The sequence below is a fragment of the Bos indicus x Bos taurus genome, chromosome 14, assembly GCF_003369695.1.
Source record: "Bos indicus x Bos taurus breed Angus x Brahman F1 hybrid chromosome 14, Bos_hybrid_MaternalHap_v2.0, whole genome shotgun sequence".
NCBI classification, from domain to species: Eukaryota; Metazoa; Chordata; class Mammalia; order Artiodactyla; family Bovidae; genus Bos; species Bos indicus x Bos taurus.
In genome coordinates this window covers 61,387,595-61,406,232 of record NC_040089.1, presented here as the reverse complement: position 1 = coordinate 61,406,232, position 18,638 = coordinate 61,387,595, and the positions used below count along the sequence as shown (strand labels likewise).

Genomic DNA, 18,638 nt, shown 5'->3' with positions numbered 1-18,638 from the left:
TTCGCTTTCATGCATTGGAGAAGGAAATGGCAACCCACTCCAGTGTTCTTGCCTGCAGAATCCCAGGACGGGGGAGCCTGGTGGGCTGCCGTCTATGGGGTCGCACAGAGTTGGACACGACTGAAGCGACTTAGTAGCAGCAGCAGCAACATTAATACACATACTCTAGAAATCATATGGAATTCCTAAAATTCTGATAGGTCCTAGTAAATGACTGTCAGTCATTTTAGTAATTATCTTAAGTTGTTGTATGTCACAGCAGTAACCAAGTTTTTCAGTTGCATTATAATCGTATGTTTAACCTTGACTTTTAAAGTCTTTTGTCATTTATAGACAGTTATCATTGTACTTTGCTTTTTGCAAAAAGTTTCATCCTTAAAGAAAATTCACAAAGTACTTCTTGACAAGTACAAATTTCTGATTAATATTCATATCATACTGCTGAACTGGGTAAGAAAGAATTCTAATGAAAACTGGATGGCTTCATATAACTGTTAACAGAAAATAAAGGTCAAGGATTAGTCATATAGGACTGGGTGAACTGAGTATGGTTATAATTTTTGTCTGAAATATTACTGCTGACACACCTTTGGAATGGCTTTCCTAACCTTGAGGTTTTTAAAGCTCAATCTGAGCCTTCACGACAGGTTCCAGCATAGCCAATTTAGAAGTCTCCATAGTCAATTAGCCAGACTTATTTTATGAACAAGTAAGTTTCAATTTGGCTATATTTGGTAGAAGTGAGGGTACCTTTAGAAAAAAATATTGTTTCAGTGAACACTGAATTCTAGTTTTGTTAATTGAGGTCTGTATTTACTAAGGAGACTAAGACTCACCTTCCAGATAATGCCTTATAAAGTTTAGTCATTAAAAAGACCCTCTGTTTCCAAAGTTTATCACAGTAATCTAACTTTGGAAGAAATCAACAATGCACCATGACCTGCAACCAGATTATGCATACTGGAAAAGACAAAGGACTTGGCCACTTTTGAAGGGACCTTATCAGGTCTCTGCTGAATGAACTGCAACTCCTGTTTCCAACACTTGACTTAGATAAGACCAGCACTACCAGACCAGTTTGAGAAGATAATATCTGAAGTAGACAGCTAACCCAAAATGTCAGAGAAGGCCTGTATACTGACTACTCTGACAACTGCTCACAATTTTGCTAATGAGCCAACTGTATTTCTTGGGCTCAACCACATGCAAGTTTCAAATATCAATTCAAGTGGACAATTGATCCAATCTGTGGACAATTAACTACATCCAGTATTCCCAGGTTGCCTTGAAGGATTTCTCTTCTCCAAAATGGTCCCTAAACATTTTAAAATTAATTCTAGCACTGTGCAATATAAAGTTACCACCAATACCACTAAGTGATACCGTCTTATTTGTTAACTCATCTTATGACCCATGAAGTGTCAAATTTTTGTTCTGAACCATCTTCTTACTTCAAGTTTAGGGAAAATACAAGGAAAATGATTTGATTCAGGAGGATTTTGGCTTAAATCTTTGCTGATGATATTGCCACCACTATCAATTTAGCTTCTGGAACTTGTAAGTTGATATTTTCCTGCCTTTCAAGCTGTGTCACCTACTTATACTAAGATAATGTCTAAATGACTTGAAATTCTAGACCACGTCGGCAGTTCTCTATAAAATCATCACGTCTGCAGTTCTCTATAAAATCACGGATATATACAACACACGTGAGGAAAGTGGGCTTAAAAGGTTTATGGGACAACTTAGAATTGAATGTCAGTCCTTGCCAAACATCCTGCTAGTACAGTTCCCGGGAAAGGAGAGAATCGGACAATTAGAACTTGACATGGAGGGACGTGATAGACCCTAGGACCGGCAAGCAGTGACCCTGGTTTTGAGTGACCAAATGGTTGATCACCTAATACTTTCTAGTGAAAGATTACTTCGCACTTTCCCCCCATTGATCATTAAATTTCCTGTTTTATGGCAAGACAAGAAAAATTTAAACAATTTTTTCTCTGCCCTTTGGTAGCCTCTGTCCCCTCTACTGTGCATTGTGTATCTGCATTATGCATCCACCAAACTTTCTCATCAGCAGAAATACCTGCTCAACCATAAAGAGAAACATTCTCTTAGCATCACCAAGACAGCTCCTTAAAAGATAACATTCCTTCTTGATCTTATAAGGGGCCATGATGATGCTTAGATCTGGATTGTATAAACTGTCAATAATACATCACTTAAGGAACAGCTCTGTCTCAACAAGTTTCCAAAACTGTGCCTTTACTTCACTGTGAGAGCTTTCTGATATGCTCCTCCTGGGTTTAATCCTCAAATTTGACTCAAATAAAAGTTTCCGTTTCTTAGATTGACTCGTTTTCATACACTGACATATCATAGTGACTTGCTTCCTCACTTATGTCAATGTTTCAAATACTACCTCCTCAAAGAGACCTTTCCCGACCTCAACCGGCCTACGTGACATAGCAATGCTATTCCCACTATTCCTTAGTTACTTCTAGCATTTAATATCTGAAGTTGTAGTATGCATATTTTGATCACTCACAAAAATGAGCGTTCCCTAAAGGCAGGAATGTTGTGCAGCTCACTCAATGCTCCATCCTCATGTGCGGCAGCATACATGGATGGCACAGAGCAGCAAGGGGTGCTGTAACCATTGTTCGAGGGGAATGAATGCTCGGAACTCTTGCAGGGTTTGTAGAAATCTTCCATGTTCTTAATCTAGAACTGTAGTTGTTTAATGCTGATTCATCCTGCAAGTCTGTATGCCCTTAGAGAACAGGAATTATGCCTTATTAATTTAGGGGTACACAGGAGGCATTCAAATGACACTACCTCTAAAATCCCAAATGCCAACCCAACTTGTCTTTCCATACAGGGACTACTATCAGGATTTTATATGAATTATAGTTTAATTCAAAAGTAGGAAAATACATCACATTTATAATGCATTTCTCTGCATATAACAAAGTAAATACAACTAAGTACTGATCATTTCATCTTTATTTTTAAAACAAAGCCATTTTAAAAATATAAAAAATAGACCTCTTTTCCAAGAACCATTTAAATATGGCTTTGAAAACCACAATATTTTATTTACAACAAATAGATGGTAGTGCAAAAAAGCATTCATATGTAAATAAAAATTACTTACTGGAGTAGCTAATAGGTCCCCTTATATAGATACTAGATGATTGAGGGTATATTTGTTGACATTTGGATCATTCTGGCATCCTTTTGGGGCAGAGGCCTTTATATTTATAGACAATTACAATAACTCAAAATCAAGAATGGCCTTTAGAGTAATCTGTATTAAACCTGACTTTGAGCAACCAATGTAGATTGATCAATTATTTGGGATCTGAAACCACACATCTGAAATCTGAAGTGAAAGTTAAAACTTTTCATTTTCAGTTTGTCAACAAATACACCCCCAATCATCTAGTATCTATATAAGTTTATCTATTAGCTACTGATTTATGGTCAGGAAGGCTAAATAACGGCTGATATTGCCCGATTTTGTTCTGATTTTATAAATAAAAAGACAGTAAGTATCTATGCCAAAAAATAATAGTGGGATCCAGAATTACATTTTAAATTATGAAACCAGCCTCTGGGAAAAAAGTAGTGATGGAATGACAACACAAGTCAGGTATTTCTCAAAGTAAAAGAAGTATATAACTTCTTGAATTTTTCAAACTTCAAATGCATTCCAGCTGAATTAAAACTAAAGCACATTTATGGAGGATTTATTTTCCCCCCACCAAACTTTCCCAATTCAAAAATGGTCAGGATTTGGGGAATATCTTTCACAGTAAATCTTTAACGTTTAATTTACTCTTCAAATATCAATGACATCTTTTAAGAGGCCATTTTCTTGCTATTGCACAGAGGTTGATTTTTAAAGCCAATCCAGGCAAATGAGTTCAGAAAAAGCAGTGCATTCTTCAAATCCATCCAGCAAATGCTGCAAATCAGCTTCTACTTGGACAATGAAACGGAGAAAATTTGCGAAATTCTCCACTTGGTGTCAATTTTACTGTTATGTTGCTGGCAGCCATTTCAGGGAGAGGTAGCCAAGTCCCATACCCATGGGGAAGGCAAAAGCAGAAAAACATAGTGAAGACTGAGCTGTTCTGTGACTTCTAATGATTATACACCAAGTCTGATTATGAGCCATGTTGCTGTGCAGTAATCTTCTGAGTTTTATGTCTCAAATACAAAGGAGCATGTTGCTGCCTTGGGCAGATGTAATTATCTTCTCTTAGTTTATGTCGTCTTTTCTAAGGCCAAGTAAAAAATGTGAGACATTTTCATATACCACAAAGGTAATACAGCAGGCTGGAGTCACTCGAATCAAATTGGGGGCAATCCCTTTGTAAAATCCACTGATGCCTTCTTTCCTTTAGAGCGAGAGGGAAAAAGAAAAAAAAAAAAAAAATATATATATATATATATACACACACACATACACACTTAATTTCCTACAGAACTAGTCTGAAGACACAGAAGTTTAGCAGACAGGGCGCAGAGCCAGCATTCAAACCTCTGGGATTTGAGTTCATGTTTTCAATGTCCTGAAGTAACAGTTTATGAACCATTCGTAGGGCTTACATGCCTTTTGTGGGAATGAGGAAGAGAGGGCAGGGACACCTCAAGATGAACTAAAAAGCGCTTTAATCATAACCATCTTCCAGATGCCTTTAAGTATATGAACATATAGGAGTATTAACTGATCTAACACAAGCATTAAACATTTCATAAATAAATGCTCAGTTCAGTTCAGTTGCTCAGTCGTGTCCGACTCCTTGCGACCCTATGAATCGTAGCATGCCAGGCCTCCCTGTATATCACCAACTCCCGGAGTTCACTCAAACTCACGTCCATCGAGTTGGTGATGCCATCCAGCCACCTCATCCTCTGTTGCCCCCTTTTCCTCCTGCCCCCAATTCCTCCCAGCTTTGGCTCCATCCCTTCATTCTTTCTGGAGTTATTTCTCCACCAATCTCCAGTAGCATATTGGGCACCTACCAACCTGGGGAGCTCCTCTTTCAGTATCCTATCATTTTGCCTTTTCATACTGTTCATGGGGTTCTCAAGGCAAGAATACTGAAGTGGTTTGCCATTCCCTTCTCCAGTAGACCACATTCTGTCAGACCTCTCCACCATGCCCACCTGTCTTGGGTGGCCCCACAGGGCATGGCTTAATTTCATTGAGTTAGACAAGGCTGTGGTCCTAGTGTGATTAGATTGACTAGTTTTCTGTGATTATGGTTTCAGTATGTCTGCCCTCTGATGCCCTCTTGCAACACCTACCATCTTACTTGGGTTTCTCTTACCTTGGATGTGGGGTATCTAGACAATACTAAAAACAGCACACACAAAAATAAAACTTTATTTCCTTCATGCCTATGGTTGGAATACGGCCTTGAAACTTTTCACTTAGGTTCTCAATACAGATTTACTGAAGTGAACTGAATTGAAATGCTGAATATTCTGTTCTGACCTTTCAGAATTAAAAAGAAACATGGGGATGTCTACCTATAACAGTTTAAGGATTCCCATACTGAAGACCAAGCATCTCTTCCACATACAGAAACAAGTTACTTGCAAAAGTCCTGATACCAGTAGAGATGTGGAGCCTTCTTAATTATATTAAATTAGGTTTTTTTATGACTCCCTATGCTCAATGCCATCCAAATAGTTTACAACACCTAAAATTTAATTTGTCAAAGCACTTTCACATATCTTATTTGATTTTTATAAACAACTCTGTTAACACAGAAATTCAAATTTTACAAATGAAGTCAAGTCTCACGTAGTAAATGGGATATGTTCAGGAAGGAGCCATCAGCCATGTCTTCACCACAGACATGGTCTTTGCTATAAAACTAACGTCAGTTGGATAGTTTAAGATTTATAAGGTACCTCCTAAGAGCCATTCTAACATACACGTGCTCTTACCTCCATGTCTTTGTCATAACATCCAATACACCATTGTAAAACATGTGCTGATCTTGCAGACGAGCTCTTATAACCTGGTAAGGGTATGTTGCTGCCACAGCAAATATTTTGGATAGTGCTGCAACCGATATATATTCTACTGTGCTCTAAAATGACAATATAAGACATTTTTTTTTTTAGATGGAATTTCTTTAAAAATAAAATGGGAAAACACTGAAGTGGATCCATAAGTGAAAACTGGTTTCCTCTCTTAACACAAACTCTGTTTTTAACATTTATCAGCTCTATTTTTAACATTTATGTGTCATTAGCCTATAAAGTATTTAGCTATAAATTAAATTAGTGGCCGAGTTGGTACTCATTATCATAGCAATACTACTAAGCATGATAAAATTTCCATCTATTAAATGCCCATAAAAGTAAATACCAATTTTTTTTTTTTTCAAATTCATCTTACCAATTGTGCTTCTGGTAATCTATTGATATGTTGGTTGTATTTCAACTTCAATAATTCATATGCCATAAACTGAAGGGCACCATGTGATGTTCCAAACAACCCAGGAATAAACCCCTAAAAAAGATAAAGAAGAAAAGGCTAAACTAACCAAGTTTCCAAAGGACCACAGCTTACGGGGAGGGGAGTAAGGAACGGGTGACCTCAACGTGTGACTTAGAGAAATGGTTATTCAAAGTTTTAGACAGTGCTTCTCACCCACCAGTGTCATGATACTACTTTTGGTAATGAGGACAATGGTTTAAAGTACAATTTCAATGCAGACTTCAGTTTTCATAAATTGTTCTTTGCCCAAATTTGGCTTCTTCTCAGGACTGATTACAGGTCATTATGACCAACCTAGATAGCATATTCAAAAGCAGAGACATTACTTTGCCAACAAAGGTCCGTGTAGTCAAGGCTTTGGTTTTTCCATTGGTCATGTATGGATGTGAGAATTGGACTGTGAAGAAAGCTGAGCGCCGAAGAATTGATGCTTTTGAACTGTGGTGTTGGAGAAGACTCTTGAGAGTCCCTTGGACTGCAAGGAGATCCAACCAGTCCATCCTAAAGGAGATCAGTCCTGAGTGTTCATTGAAAGGACTGATGCTAAAGCTGAAACTCCAATACTTTGGCCACCTGATGTGAAGAGCTGACTCACTGGAAAAGACCCTGATGCTGGGAGGGATTGGGGGAGGAGGAGAAGGGGATAACAGAGGATGAGACGGCTGGATGCATCACCGACTTGATGGACATGAGTTTGGGTAAACTCCGGAAGTTGGTGATGGACAGGGAGGCCTGGCGTGCTCCGATTTATGGGGTCACAAAGAGTCGGACGCGACTGAGTGACTGAACTGACTGACAGGTCATTCAGAACTCAGACAACAGAGCCAAGGGAAATTACAATTGTCAGCTATTTAGAAATATGTTGATGATAATTTATTACCTTATACAATCCACGCACACCTTCATACTTATATATTTTCACAAGCGTATCAAACATTCCTTTATATTGCCGCTGTGAAGCATTAACAACACTATCGTACTGTAACATAAGGCGAGTTTTTGTTACCCATAGTGGGTTGGTGATGCAGAGGGTCATGGCTCCTGAAATCAGATTTAAATACTATTATTACTCAGCATACAGATACTTTCTCACTTCTGACAATCTGAATTAAGAACAGTCTGTTTATATAAAGAATGGGGGGTGCTTGGGGGTGGTGCCTACAAGTGTAAGATGTGGTTTCTGAGGCACAGACCTAGGGTTAACAAATGGATAGACATAGTTTTTGGTGGTCTTAAAAAGTCCTCCATGTAGTTAGAAGTAAATTTAAAAGGAGATAAAATGTAAAACACTCCCTTTGAGAGGTGTGAGGACAACAAAGATGTCCTGGCTCCTAAACCGGGTGTGGAGAATGGATGGAGGTCCTGGGAAGCAGACGCTGATGAAGAGATACAGACGCTTAAGAGGAGGACACAGTACAAGCCAGAGGGACTGAAGCCTGGGGAAAAGGACCAGGAAACCAGCATCTCAGCCATCTGTGCATGTGTACACATATACCCACCTCAACTGCACCACAATCTTCCTCAAACCCAACTACATCAAGACAAAAGTAATATTTACATTCTTTACAGAAAGTGACAAGTTTATAAATAAATAAATAATCTGGTTTAGTTTCTCATTTGCTGCATTTCCTAAGTAGTTCTTTATTCAACAAATATTGAGTCCTATGTGACTTAGGTCTCTGACAGCAGTTAGGTATTCAAAAATGAGCAAGATAATTCTTGCCATAAAAAATCAATCAGTAAACAAGGAAGGGAGGTTCAAGAGGGAGGGGACCTATGTATACCTATGGCTGATTCAAGTTGAGGTTTGGCAGAAACCAACAAAATTCTGTAGAGCAATTACCCTTCAATTAAAAAATAAATCTAAAATTTAAAAATTTTAGTAAACATTCAGTAAACATTAAGAAACCAGGGTGGGGAAATTTCCTGGTGGTCCAGTGATTAGGACTCAGCGCTTTTACACCTGGTGGGGGAACTAAGTGCTCACAGACTGCGTGGCGTGACATGATGTTCCTACTCCCCCCGCCAACCCCCAAACCACCAAGATATCAAGGTGTCAAAGCAGGACTCATAAGTCCCATTCATTAACCCTGTGCCTAAGGGACCACATCTTACAGGTGTAGGTACAACCCCTGAGCACCCCCATAAGTCTGAATATTATACATACATGAGGCAATTAAACAAGGCTACTAAATTGTTTAATTTGAAGATTGAAATCATACTTTAATTGAAGAACACTCAATCAAATCATCTTAAATCAGAGTCATAAGCACTCTAAATGTTATATCCTTTGTGCTAAGTAAAATTCTTGAAATCTACTCAGGGTAATCCATGAGTATACTTGCCTTCTAAGAAATTTCACATGATAACTGATTAGCATAGTTAGAGGAGCATATTTAAACTCAGATGTTCACAGGGAAAAAGGCAAATAAAGAACAAAAGTGAACACCAAGTTGGAAGCTGATGTTTTATATTTCACACACCGCCTTACCAGCTTCAGCAGCTGAGATGAGATATTCTGTTGCCTCTAACCGTTCAGCTCTGCCTTCTGTCTTATATGACTTGATGGCATTGTAACTGGAAGAATAAAACAAAAACACCTGGATAAATATTTGAATGGGAGTCACAAAGCAGGAAATACCATTTTCAACTGTGGGTAATTTAACAATATCCAAAAAGTAGAAGTCAATGCATAATCCAACTACAAAATTAGACCTTTCTCAAATAATGGGTTTACTGGAAGACAACACCATCTCTCCCCCCAAATATGGAAGGCTGGTGATACATATGTAAAATATTTTCACCACACACTCAACTGTTAATCATAACAAAAGAAAACACAGATGATATCATGAGAGATTCAGAAATTACTACTGATCAGAGAAGGCTCTGTGGAGGAGGCAGCACTGAGCCAGGTATGGAGAAACAGGTGCAGCCAAGTATGGAGAAACCGGTATGGGGAAACAGGAGCATGAGTAAAGTGATGGGAAGTGGATGGGAAGACCTGGTTAGTTTAGCCACACTTGAATGAAACACTGACATTTCTGCTTTACTTGGCAGAAAACAGCCACAAAATACTTCTGAGTTAAGGGAGTTATCAATCTCCTTTTTTCTCTAACTCCAATTTCTATCTTCTTCCAGGAAGACGACTTCAACTAAATAAATCTTTCCAAACTTGACCAATCCATTTCATCATAAAACAAGTATATTGTTTTATTATATGATGATTTCAACACATTAAACCTTACATGGCTTGCCCTTACAAACTGTTTAAAGAATCCACACAACTCTAAAGTTATTAACACAATAAATTCTATACATACGGTTTCACCCATCTAAGCATTCCTTACAACTGAAAATAAGAAAAATATTTAAACAATATTAAGGCTGGTTTTTATTTTGCGTTTACTTACAAAACATTTTAAGGTTGGTTTGGATACTGCCATAAGATTATAAGAGATAAGGTAAACTACAGGACACAAAAGAGGAAAAGGCAAATATACCAGGAGAAACAGTGGGAACAGTGGCTAACTTTATTTTCTGGGGCTCCAAAATCACCGCAGATGGTGACTGCAGCCATGAGACAAAAATACACTTGCTCTTTGGAAGAAAAGTTATGACCAACCTAGACAGCATGTTAAAAACCAGAGACATTACTTTGCCAACAAAGGTCCGTCTAGTCAAGGCTATGGTTTTTCCAGTGGTCATGTATGGCTGTGAGAAAGCTGAGCACCAAAGAATTGATGCTTTTGAACTGTGGTGCTGGAGAAGTCTCCTGAGAGTCCCTTGGACTGCAAGGAGATCCAACCAGTCCATCCTAAAGGAAATCAGTCCTGAATGCTCATTGGAAGGACTGATGTTGAAGCTGAAACTCTAATGCTTTGGCCACCTGAAACGAAGAGTTGACTCATTTGAAAAGACCCTGATGCTGGGAAAGATTGAAGGCGAGAGGAGAAGGGGATGACAGAGGCTGAGATGGTTGGATGGCATCACTGACTAAATGGACATGAGTTTGAGTGAACTCCGGGAGTTGGTGATGGACAGGGAGGCCTGGCATGCTGCAGTTCACGGGGTCACAAAGAGTTGGACACAACTGAGTGACTGAACTGAACTGAACTGAAGTTTCCCTAAAATGCCATGTATTAAACAAAAGCCTCCCCATTCATGGATTCAGTTTCAAGCATCAGAGGCAAGCTCAGGGCAGCACACGCTCCTCCACCTCAGGGTTATAACGCTTTGTTTCCTCACCCTTGAACACTCAGTAACTTGAATGTGGCTGCCACAGGCACTGCCTGTGGCTTCTTCAGTAAGCATCCACTGGCGGGTATAACAAATCGTGATGCCAGTAAAGGAGTGAGGAAATGAATGAGCTTTGAAGATGAAGGAGCAGGTCAAACAGGAGATAAGAAGAAACATGCCTCAAGACTCTTTCAGTCATGCACTGGTTTTGACTTTCTTTTCCCAAAGTGCTGTCCTGTGATACATGTTCTGATGAGGGCTGCAAGATCTGTCCACTTCTGCTCTTTCAACTTCAGTATGAATCACATGTATTTTGGGAAGCCACCTTCCTGATTCATCTCACAGAAATGGTTTCTGCAAGAGTGTCCATCTCATCCTTTTACCTTCTTCCTATTAAGAACTTTTTCCCAAACCAAATGCCTCTGATAAATGATTGAAGCTTACAGAAAATGAGACTAATAAGGCATTCTATGCTTCTTAACACTTGAAGTCAGAGAAACTGCTTAAATGATCATTTTGCTTCACCAACTGATTTTTTTAAAAATAATTAAAAACAAAAATTCCTTTTTATTTACAACTGTAAAATCTCCCAGAGCTACTCACAAAAAAAAGTAGAGTCCCCAGGATAAACCTGCACCCCACACATTTGGGGTTACTCCTTGGTAAAGTCCCCGTAGTCCATCAAGTTTCCAAATGGTGGTCAAGCAATGCAAAATTCCTTTATATTTTGGTCTCAATTCCAATCCGTCACTCACTGCAGTAAAGGATACACAGAGTTAGGTGGAAGCAAAGTTCTAGCTCTGAATTATAAACATATGTCACACAACCAGTCATATAAAGGAGGTAAATTCAAAAGAAAATCATTTTTTGTTGATAAAATTATTTTCCAGGATTTGACATTTTAAAACTAATACATTCATATATTTATCCAAGTTTTAAGTGCTTAGTATGCTCTCAATAAAAACTTGGATAAAAATATGAGCAGTGATAAAGAAAATATAGAGAATGGAATAAATGTTTCTGGAAATTCTCTTGCCACCATCCCTACCAACACACACATCAACAGAAGAGAAAGTAGAAAATCTCATCCATTCTTTTCTCTCAAAAGTTCTAAATTAATAAAACATGATAGGGTAAAACAAAAACTAAGTGATACAATACACATTCTATGTTTTTTAAATAAGAATTCCATAAGAATGTTTTGCAAGTTTAAAAGATAACACTTATTTTAAGTAACTTCTGTTTTATGAAAGATTCCACAAACCAAGAAGAGATTGAAAAGAGTAATACAGATGTAATATATCTAATTTACAAAAAAGGATTCACAAATAAGAAAATGACAAACAGTCCCTAAACTTTTATGGGCAAATTACATAAACTGCTGATTCACAGAAAATTACACACGGTCAAATGGAATAGAATGGACAGGCCAGAAATAAACCCACCCACTTACAGCCAGTTAATTTGTGACAAAGGAGGCAAGAATGTACAATGGAGAAGACAGTCCCCTCATAAGTGTGCTGGGAAAACTGGATAGCTATGTGCAAAAGAATGGAATTAGAACATTCGCTAACACCATGCACGAAAGAAACTGAAAATGGATTAAAGACCTAAATTTAAGAATGGATACCATAAAACTCTTTAAGAGGGAAACATAGGCAGAACACTCTTTGACATAAATTGCAGCAAAATCTTTTTGGATCCACCTCCTACAGTAATAAAAATAAAAACAAAAATAAACAAAGAGGACCTAATTATACTTGAAAGCTTTTGGATCCGGTAACCCCATTCCTTGGCAAGTATCTGGAGAAAACTCTCATTCAAAAAGATAAATGCACCTCAATGTTCATTGCAGCATGGTTTACAAGAGCCAAGACACAGAAGCAACTTAAATGTCCAACGACAGATGAATGGATAAAGATAATGATATATATATACACGCAAAGAGTCAGACATGACTGTGCAACCGAGCACACACACACACAGATATACACACACACAATGGAATAATACAAAAGAACGAAATGATGCCACTTGCAGCAATATGGAGGGACGTATCATACTAACTGAAGTCAAAGACAAACATCATATGATATTGCTCACATGTGGAAACTAGAAAAATGATACAAACCAACTTATTTACAAAACAGAAATAGACTCAGACTTAGAAAACAAACTTGTGGTTACCAAAGGGGAAAGGTGAGGGTAAGGGGTAAATTAGAAGGCTAGGATTAACATACACATACTACTGTATATAAAATAATCAACAAGGACCTAAGGGTGGAGCACAGGGAACTCTACTCAATACTCTTTAATAACCTATATAGAAAAAGAATAGATACATGCATACGTATGTAACTGAATCACTTTACTGTACACCTGAAACTAACACAATGTTGTAAGTGAACTATATTCAATATAAAATAAAAAAATTAAAAAAGGATATCACACATACAACATGAGAAATTAAGCAAATATTTTATAAATGGAGTATAACCTCTAAAAACTGTGAATTACTATATTGTACACCTGTAATATATAATGTTGTATTCAATAAAAAAGCACTGAGTTTTCAACCTCACCAATAAAATACAAATTAGACAAGGTAGATTTTTCTCTTTTCTTACCTTCAGAATTAAAAGAGCTTTATGATCTGTTATAGGGAAATTTCCATGGCCTTTTGGAGAGAAGTTTTACACTATCTAATAAGATGCTTACTCCTTGGAAGGAAAGTTATGACCAACCTAGATAGCATATTAAAAAGCAAAGACATTACTTTAAGGCTATGGTTTTTCCAGTAGTCATGTATGGATGTGAGAGTTGGACTATAAAGAAGCTGAGCGCAGAAGAATTGATGCTTTTGAACTGTGGTGTTGGAGAAGACTCTTGAGTTCCTTGGACTGCAATGAGATCCAACCAGTCCATCCTAAAGGAGATCAGTCCTGGGTGTTCATTGGAAGGACTGATGCTGAAGCTGAAACTCCAATACTTTGGCCACCTGATGCGAAGAGCTGACTAATTTGAAAAGACCATGATGCTGGGAAAGATTGAGGGCAGAAGGAGAAGGGGACGACAGGATGAGATGGTTGGATGGCATCACTGACTCAATGGACATGGGTTTGGGTAAACTGCGGGAGTTGGTGATGGACAGGAAGGCCTGGCATTTTGTGGTTCATGAGGTCGCAAAGAGTCGGACACTACTGAGCAACTAAACTGAACTGACTGAATAAAAATTCAAATGCAATTATTCTTTGACTTAGAAGTTCCATTACAAATATATCCTATTTAAATATGGCCCCAAATTTACAAAGATAAACATACAACGAGGTTCACTGAAGCATCTTCTGTGATGGCAAAAGTGAAAGTAATTTCAATATCCAAAAACAGGGAAATGTTTAGATAAATTATGATATATTTATACTGTGGACTACTCTAAGTATTCAGAAAGATTGACAGCTATAAAAGGAATAGACTGAAACACTGCATGTGGTTAATAGTAGCTATCTGCAGAGAATGAGACTGGTTATGAGTAGTTACAGGGGAAGAATGATAACGACAATTCAACAATACAAATTCGACGATGTAAAGTAAACAATGATGACGTACCTTTTGTAATAAAATAAAACGAAGCAGGTCTAGGGAAAACTTTTTAACTTTTATTTCTGTTACCCTTCACCCAAGAACATTTTCAGATGCTTCACATCTCCAATAGAAGTACTTTTTAAAACCTTCTTCATGTAATAAATATTAAACTAGCATACAATTGGGCTTCCCTGATAGCTCAGTTGGTAAAGAATCCGCCTGCAATGCAGGAGACCCTGGTTCGATTCCTGGGTTGGGAAGAACCACTGGAGAAGGGATAGGTTACCCACTCCAGTATTCTTGGGCCTCCCTTGTGGCTCAGCTGGTAAGGAATCTGCCTGCAGTGTGGGAGACCTGGGTTTGATCCCTGGGTTGGGAAGATTCCCCTGGAGAAGGAAAAGCTTCCCTGGTGGCTCAGATGGTAAAGCATCTGCCTGCAATGTGGGCGATCTAGGTTCGATAACTGGGTTGGGAAGATCCCCTGGAGAAGGAAATGGCAATCCACTCCAGTATCCTTGCCTGGAGAATTCTATGAACAGAGGGGCCGGATGGGCTACAGTCCATGGGGTTGCAAAGAGTCAGACACGACTGAGTAACTTCACTTTCACTTTCAGCATACAATCATTAAAAATGGTGTTTAAAAAAGCAAAACATGTATGCTGCAGAACATTTAAAAAATATAGGAAGGCACGTGCTCAGTCACTAGGTCGTGGTCAACTCTTCGCGACCCCATAGACTGTAGCCTGCCAGGCTTCTCTGTCCATGGAATTTTCCAGGCAAGAATACTGGAGCGGGTTGCCATTTTCTTCTCCAACAGGAAGGCATAAGGAAAATAAAAACCACGCACAATGCCACCACTCCAAGATGACTGCCCTTATTGTACTATATTTCCTCCCTTTCTTTTGTCTGTGGATATAAATGCCAGTCCTCTACCTCTAGACCAGACCCTTTTGTTGATCTTCAAATCTACATAAATGATGCAACTAACAAACACTGCAGCTTGAACAAATCCACAACTGAACTAGTTTTCTCCACCCCTTTTGAAGATGCTCTTATTCACTACTCTGTGTTGGTCAATAAACAGGGATTCTCTGGTAGCTCAAACAGTAAAGAATCTGCCTGCAATGCAGGAGACCCTGGTTTGATCCCTGAGTCGGGAAGATCCCTTGGAGAAGAGAATGGTATTCTCCACTCCAGTATTCTTGCCTGGAGAATCCATGGACAGAGGAGCTTGGCAGGCTACAGTCCATGGGGTCTCAAGAGTTGGACCCGGCTTAGCAACTAACACATCATCTATACAGATGCTCAAGACAGAAGCCTTGAGACTCCTCCTTTCACAACCTCTTACCAATTAAGACACCCTGTTGATTCTACACCCCAAGTCTTTCCTGGACCCGTCCATGTGTCTCAGTCCACACTGCTGTTGCCCATTTAGAACACCATCACTAGCAACAGAAATTAAATTAGCTTTCTTATCTCAGTTTTGCTGCCTCGTCCCACTAGTTGCACTGCAGGTTGAGAAAGCTTTCTAGAAATGTGCATTTCAATAAGTCACTTATTATATTTAAAACTATTCTACACCCCAAACAATAAAGAACATTATTCATTAACACATTACATAAGACCCTCCATTACTCTTCTGCCACAAGCCCCAGTCTCCTCTTCATTCTCTCTCTCTGTTCAACAAAGCTGCCTTAGGGAACTTACTGCATAGTACTTGGCTCACTGAAACCTACACTTCAAAAATATTTGATGAAAATTGCTAGAATGTTCAACAGTTTTCAGTACGTACACAGCCTCTGACCTTAAAACTTTGGCACAGGCTATTGATGGTCTGCTACAAAAACTCTCTTCCTACCTATTCCTTCACACAGGTAACTTTGATTCCTCTTTCAGGTCTCAGTTTAACAATCGCTTCCTTTGGGGATCCCTTCATTCCCTCTAGATGTGGTTTCCCATGGCATACCATACATTCCCTACCATAATAAAACACTCTTTGTTGCAATAATTTGTGGGATTGTTTGTTTTGTTCAATTATCCTGGCTTCTCATTGCTCTCTGAGAGCAGAGACTACTTTTTCATAGCAATATGGACACTCCAATCATAGTGCTTTGTGCATTGTAGGCTCTCAAAATATATGTGCTCAATTGATATAGCCTAAATGTCTTCCATTTCCTTTCCAGAACCAGAGTCCACTCTTCTCTACCATGTTCTGCCCTAGAAGTCTGATGTTGCCTCTAGCTTCTAGTTGAGTTGGGTTGGTGGTGAGCCCAGGCAGATGAAAGGGACAGAAGAGAGCAGATGCAGATATTAATATTTATTCTTGCAGAGGTTGCCTTTGGTAGGCTGCATTCTTCTACTGAAGGTCACAGTTCCTCTCAAGGTGGCCCTCTCTCAATGACTCTCCCTGTCCTGGGGCCCTTCAAGTGACAACAGCCCAAACTGTTTCTAGTCCCAAAATACTGCATTATTCCTTGCGGTTTTCCTATAAAATGCATTGTTTTTGTTCAGTGCCTTAAGTCATTCTCTTTGCGATCCCATGGTTGCAAGGTTTCCCTGTCCTCCACTATCTCCTGGAGTTTGCTCAAATTTATGTTCATTGAGTTGGTGATACAATCCAACCATCTCATCCTCTGCCACCCTCTTCTCCTTTTGCCTTCAATCTTTTTCAGCATCAGGGTCTTTTCCAGTGAGTCAGCTCTTCCCATCAGGTGGCCAAAGTATTGGAACTTCAGCATCAGTCCTCCCAATGAATATTCAGGGTTGATTCCTTTAGGATTGACTTGTTTGATCTCCTTGCAGTCCAAGGGACTCTCAAGAGTCTTCTCCAGCACCACAATTTGAAGGCATCAATTCTTTGATGCTCTCTTCTTTATGGTTCAAATTTCACATTTGTACATGTCTACTGGAAAGACCATAGGTTTGACTATACAGACCTTTGTCAGCCAAGTGATGTCTCTGCTTTGTAATACACTGTCTAGGTTTGTCATAGTTTTTCTTCCAAGCAGAATCTTTTAATTTCATGGTTGCAGACACTATCCACAGTGATTTTGCCATGAAATGATGGGACCAGATGCCATGATTTTAGTTTTTTGAACGCTGAGTGTTAAGCCAGCCTCTTCACTTTCCTCTTTCACCTTCATCAAGAGCCTCTGTCATTCCTTTTTGTTTTCTGCCGTTAGGGTGGTGGTGTCTGCATATCTGAGGTTATTGATATTTCTCCCTGCAGTCTTGATTCCAGCTTGTGATTCATCCAGTCTGGCATTTTGCATGATGTTCTTTCCATATAAGTTAAATAAACAGGGTGAGAACATACAGCCTTGTGCTACTAACCTGCTTACATCTTTGCTGCACTTACATCTTTTTGCTGCACTCAGTATGCCAGCAAATGTGGAAACTCAGCAGTAGCCACAGGACTGGAAAAGCTCAGTTTTCATTCCAATCCTAAAGAAGGGCAATGCTGAAGAATTTTCAAACTACTGGGCAATTGCACTCATTTCCCATGTTAGTAAGGTTATGCTCAAAATTCTTCAAGCTAGGCTTTAGCAGTATGTGTATCAAGAACTTCCAGATGTACAGCTGGATTTAGAAAAGGCAGAGGAATCAAAGATCAAACTGCCAACATTCACTGGGTCATAAAGAAAGCAAAGGAATTTCAGAAAAATATCAATTTCTGCTTCACTGACTACGCTAAAGCCTTTGACTGTGTGGATCACAACAAACTGGAAAATTTATCGAGAGATAGGAATACCAGACCACCTTACCTGTCTCCTGAGAAACCTGTATTTGGGTCAAGAAGCAACAATTAGAACCTTACATAGAACAACTGACTGGTTCAAAACTGGGAAATGAGTACAACAAGGCTGTATATTGTCACAGTCAATATATATACAGTCAACAAGGCTGTATATTTATTTAACTTATATGCAGAGTACATCATGTGTAATGATGGGCTGGATGAAGCACAAGCTGGAATCAAGATTGCTGGGAGAAATATCAACAACCTTAGACATACAGATGATACCACTCTAATGGCAGAAAACGAAGAGGAACTAAAGAACCTCTTGATGAGAGTGAAAGAGGAGAGTGAAAGGCTGGCTTAAAACTCAACATTCAAAAAAGTAAGATTATGGCATCTGGTCCCATCACTTCAAGGCAAATAGAAGAGGAAAAGGTAGAAGCAGTGACAGATTTTCTTTTCTAGGGCTCCAAAGTCACTGTGGATGGTGACTATAGCCATGAAATTGGAAGATGCTTGCTTCTTGGAAGGAAAGCTGTGACAAACCTAGAC

At 38.9% G+C, this 18,638-nt stretch overlaps 1 protein-coding gene across 1 annotated transcript in view; it reads right to left on the bottom strand.

The window, feature by feature from the left end:
* Positions 1–2,988: 2,988 nt before the first annotated feature.
* The window catches only part of SLC25A32 (solute carrier family 25 member 32), a 33,972-nt gene continuing 18,322 nt past the window's right edge, over positions 2,989–18,638 (bottom strand). Inside the window, exons 2-7 of the mRNA XM_027561392.1 lie at positions 11,369–11,519; positions 9,018–9,103; positions 7,407–7,567; positions 6,425–6,538; positions 5,968–6,113; positions 2,989–4,406 (exon numbers count right to left, since the gene is read on the bottom strand). Coding sequence (XP_027417193.1) covers positions 4,268–4,406; positions 5,968–6,113; positions 6,425–6,538; positions 7,407–7,567; positions 9,018–9,103; positions 11,369–11,519 — 797 coding nt within the window. The 3' untranslated portion in view covers positions 2,989–4,267. The remainder of the gene's footprint in view (positions 4,407–5,967; positions 6,114–6,424; positions 6,539–7,406; positions 7,568–9,017; positions 9,104–11,368; positions 11,520–18,638) is intronic.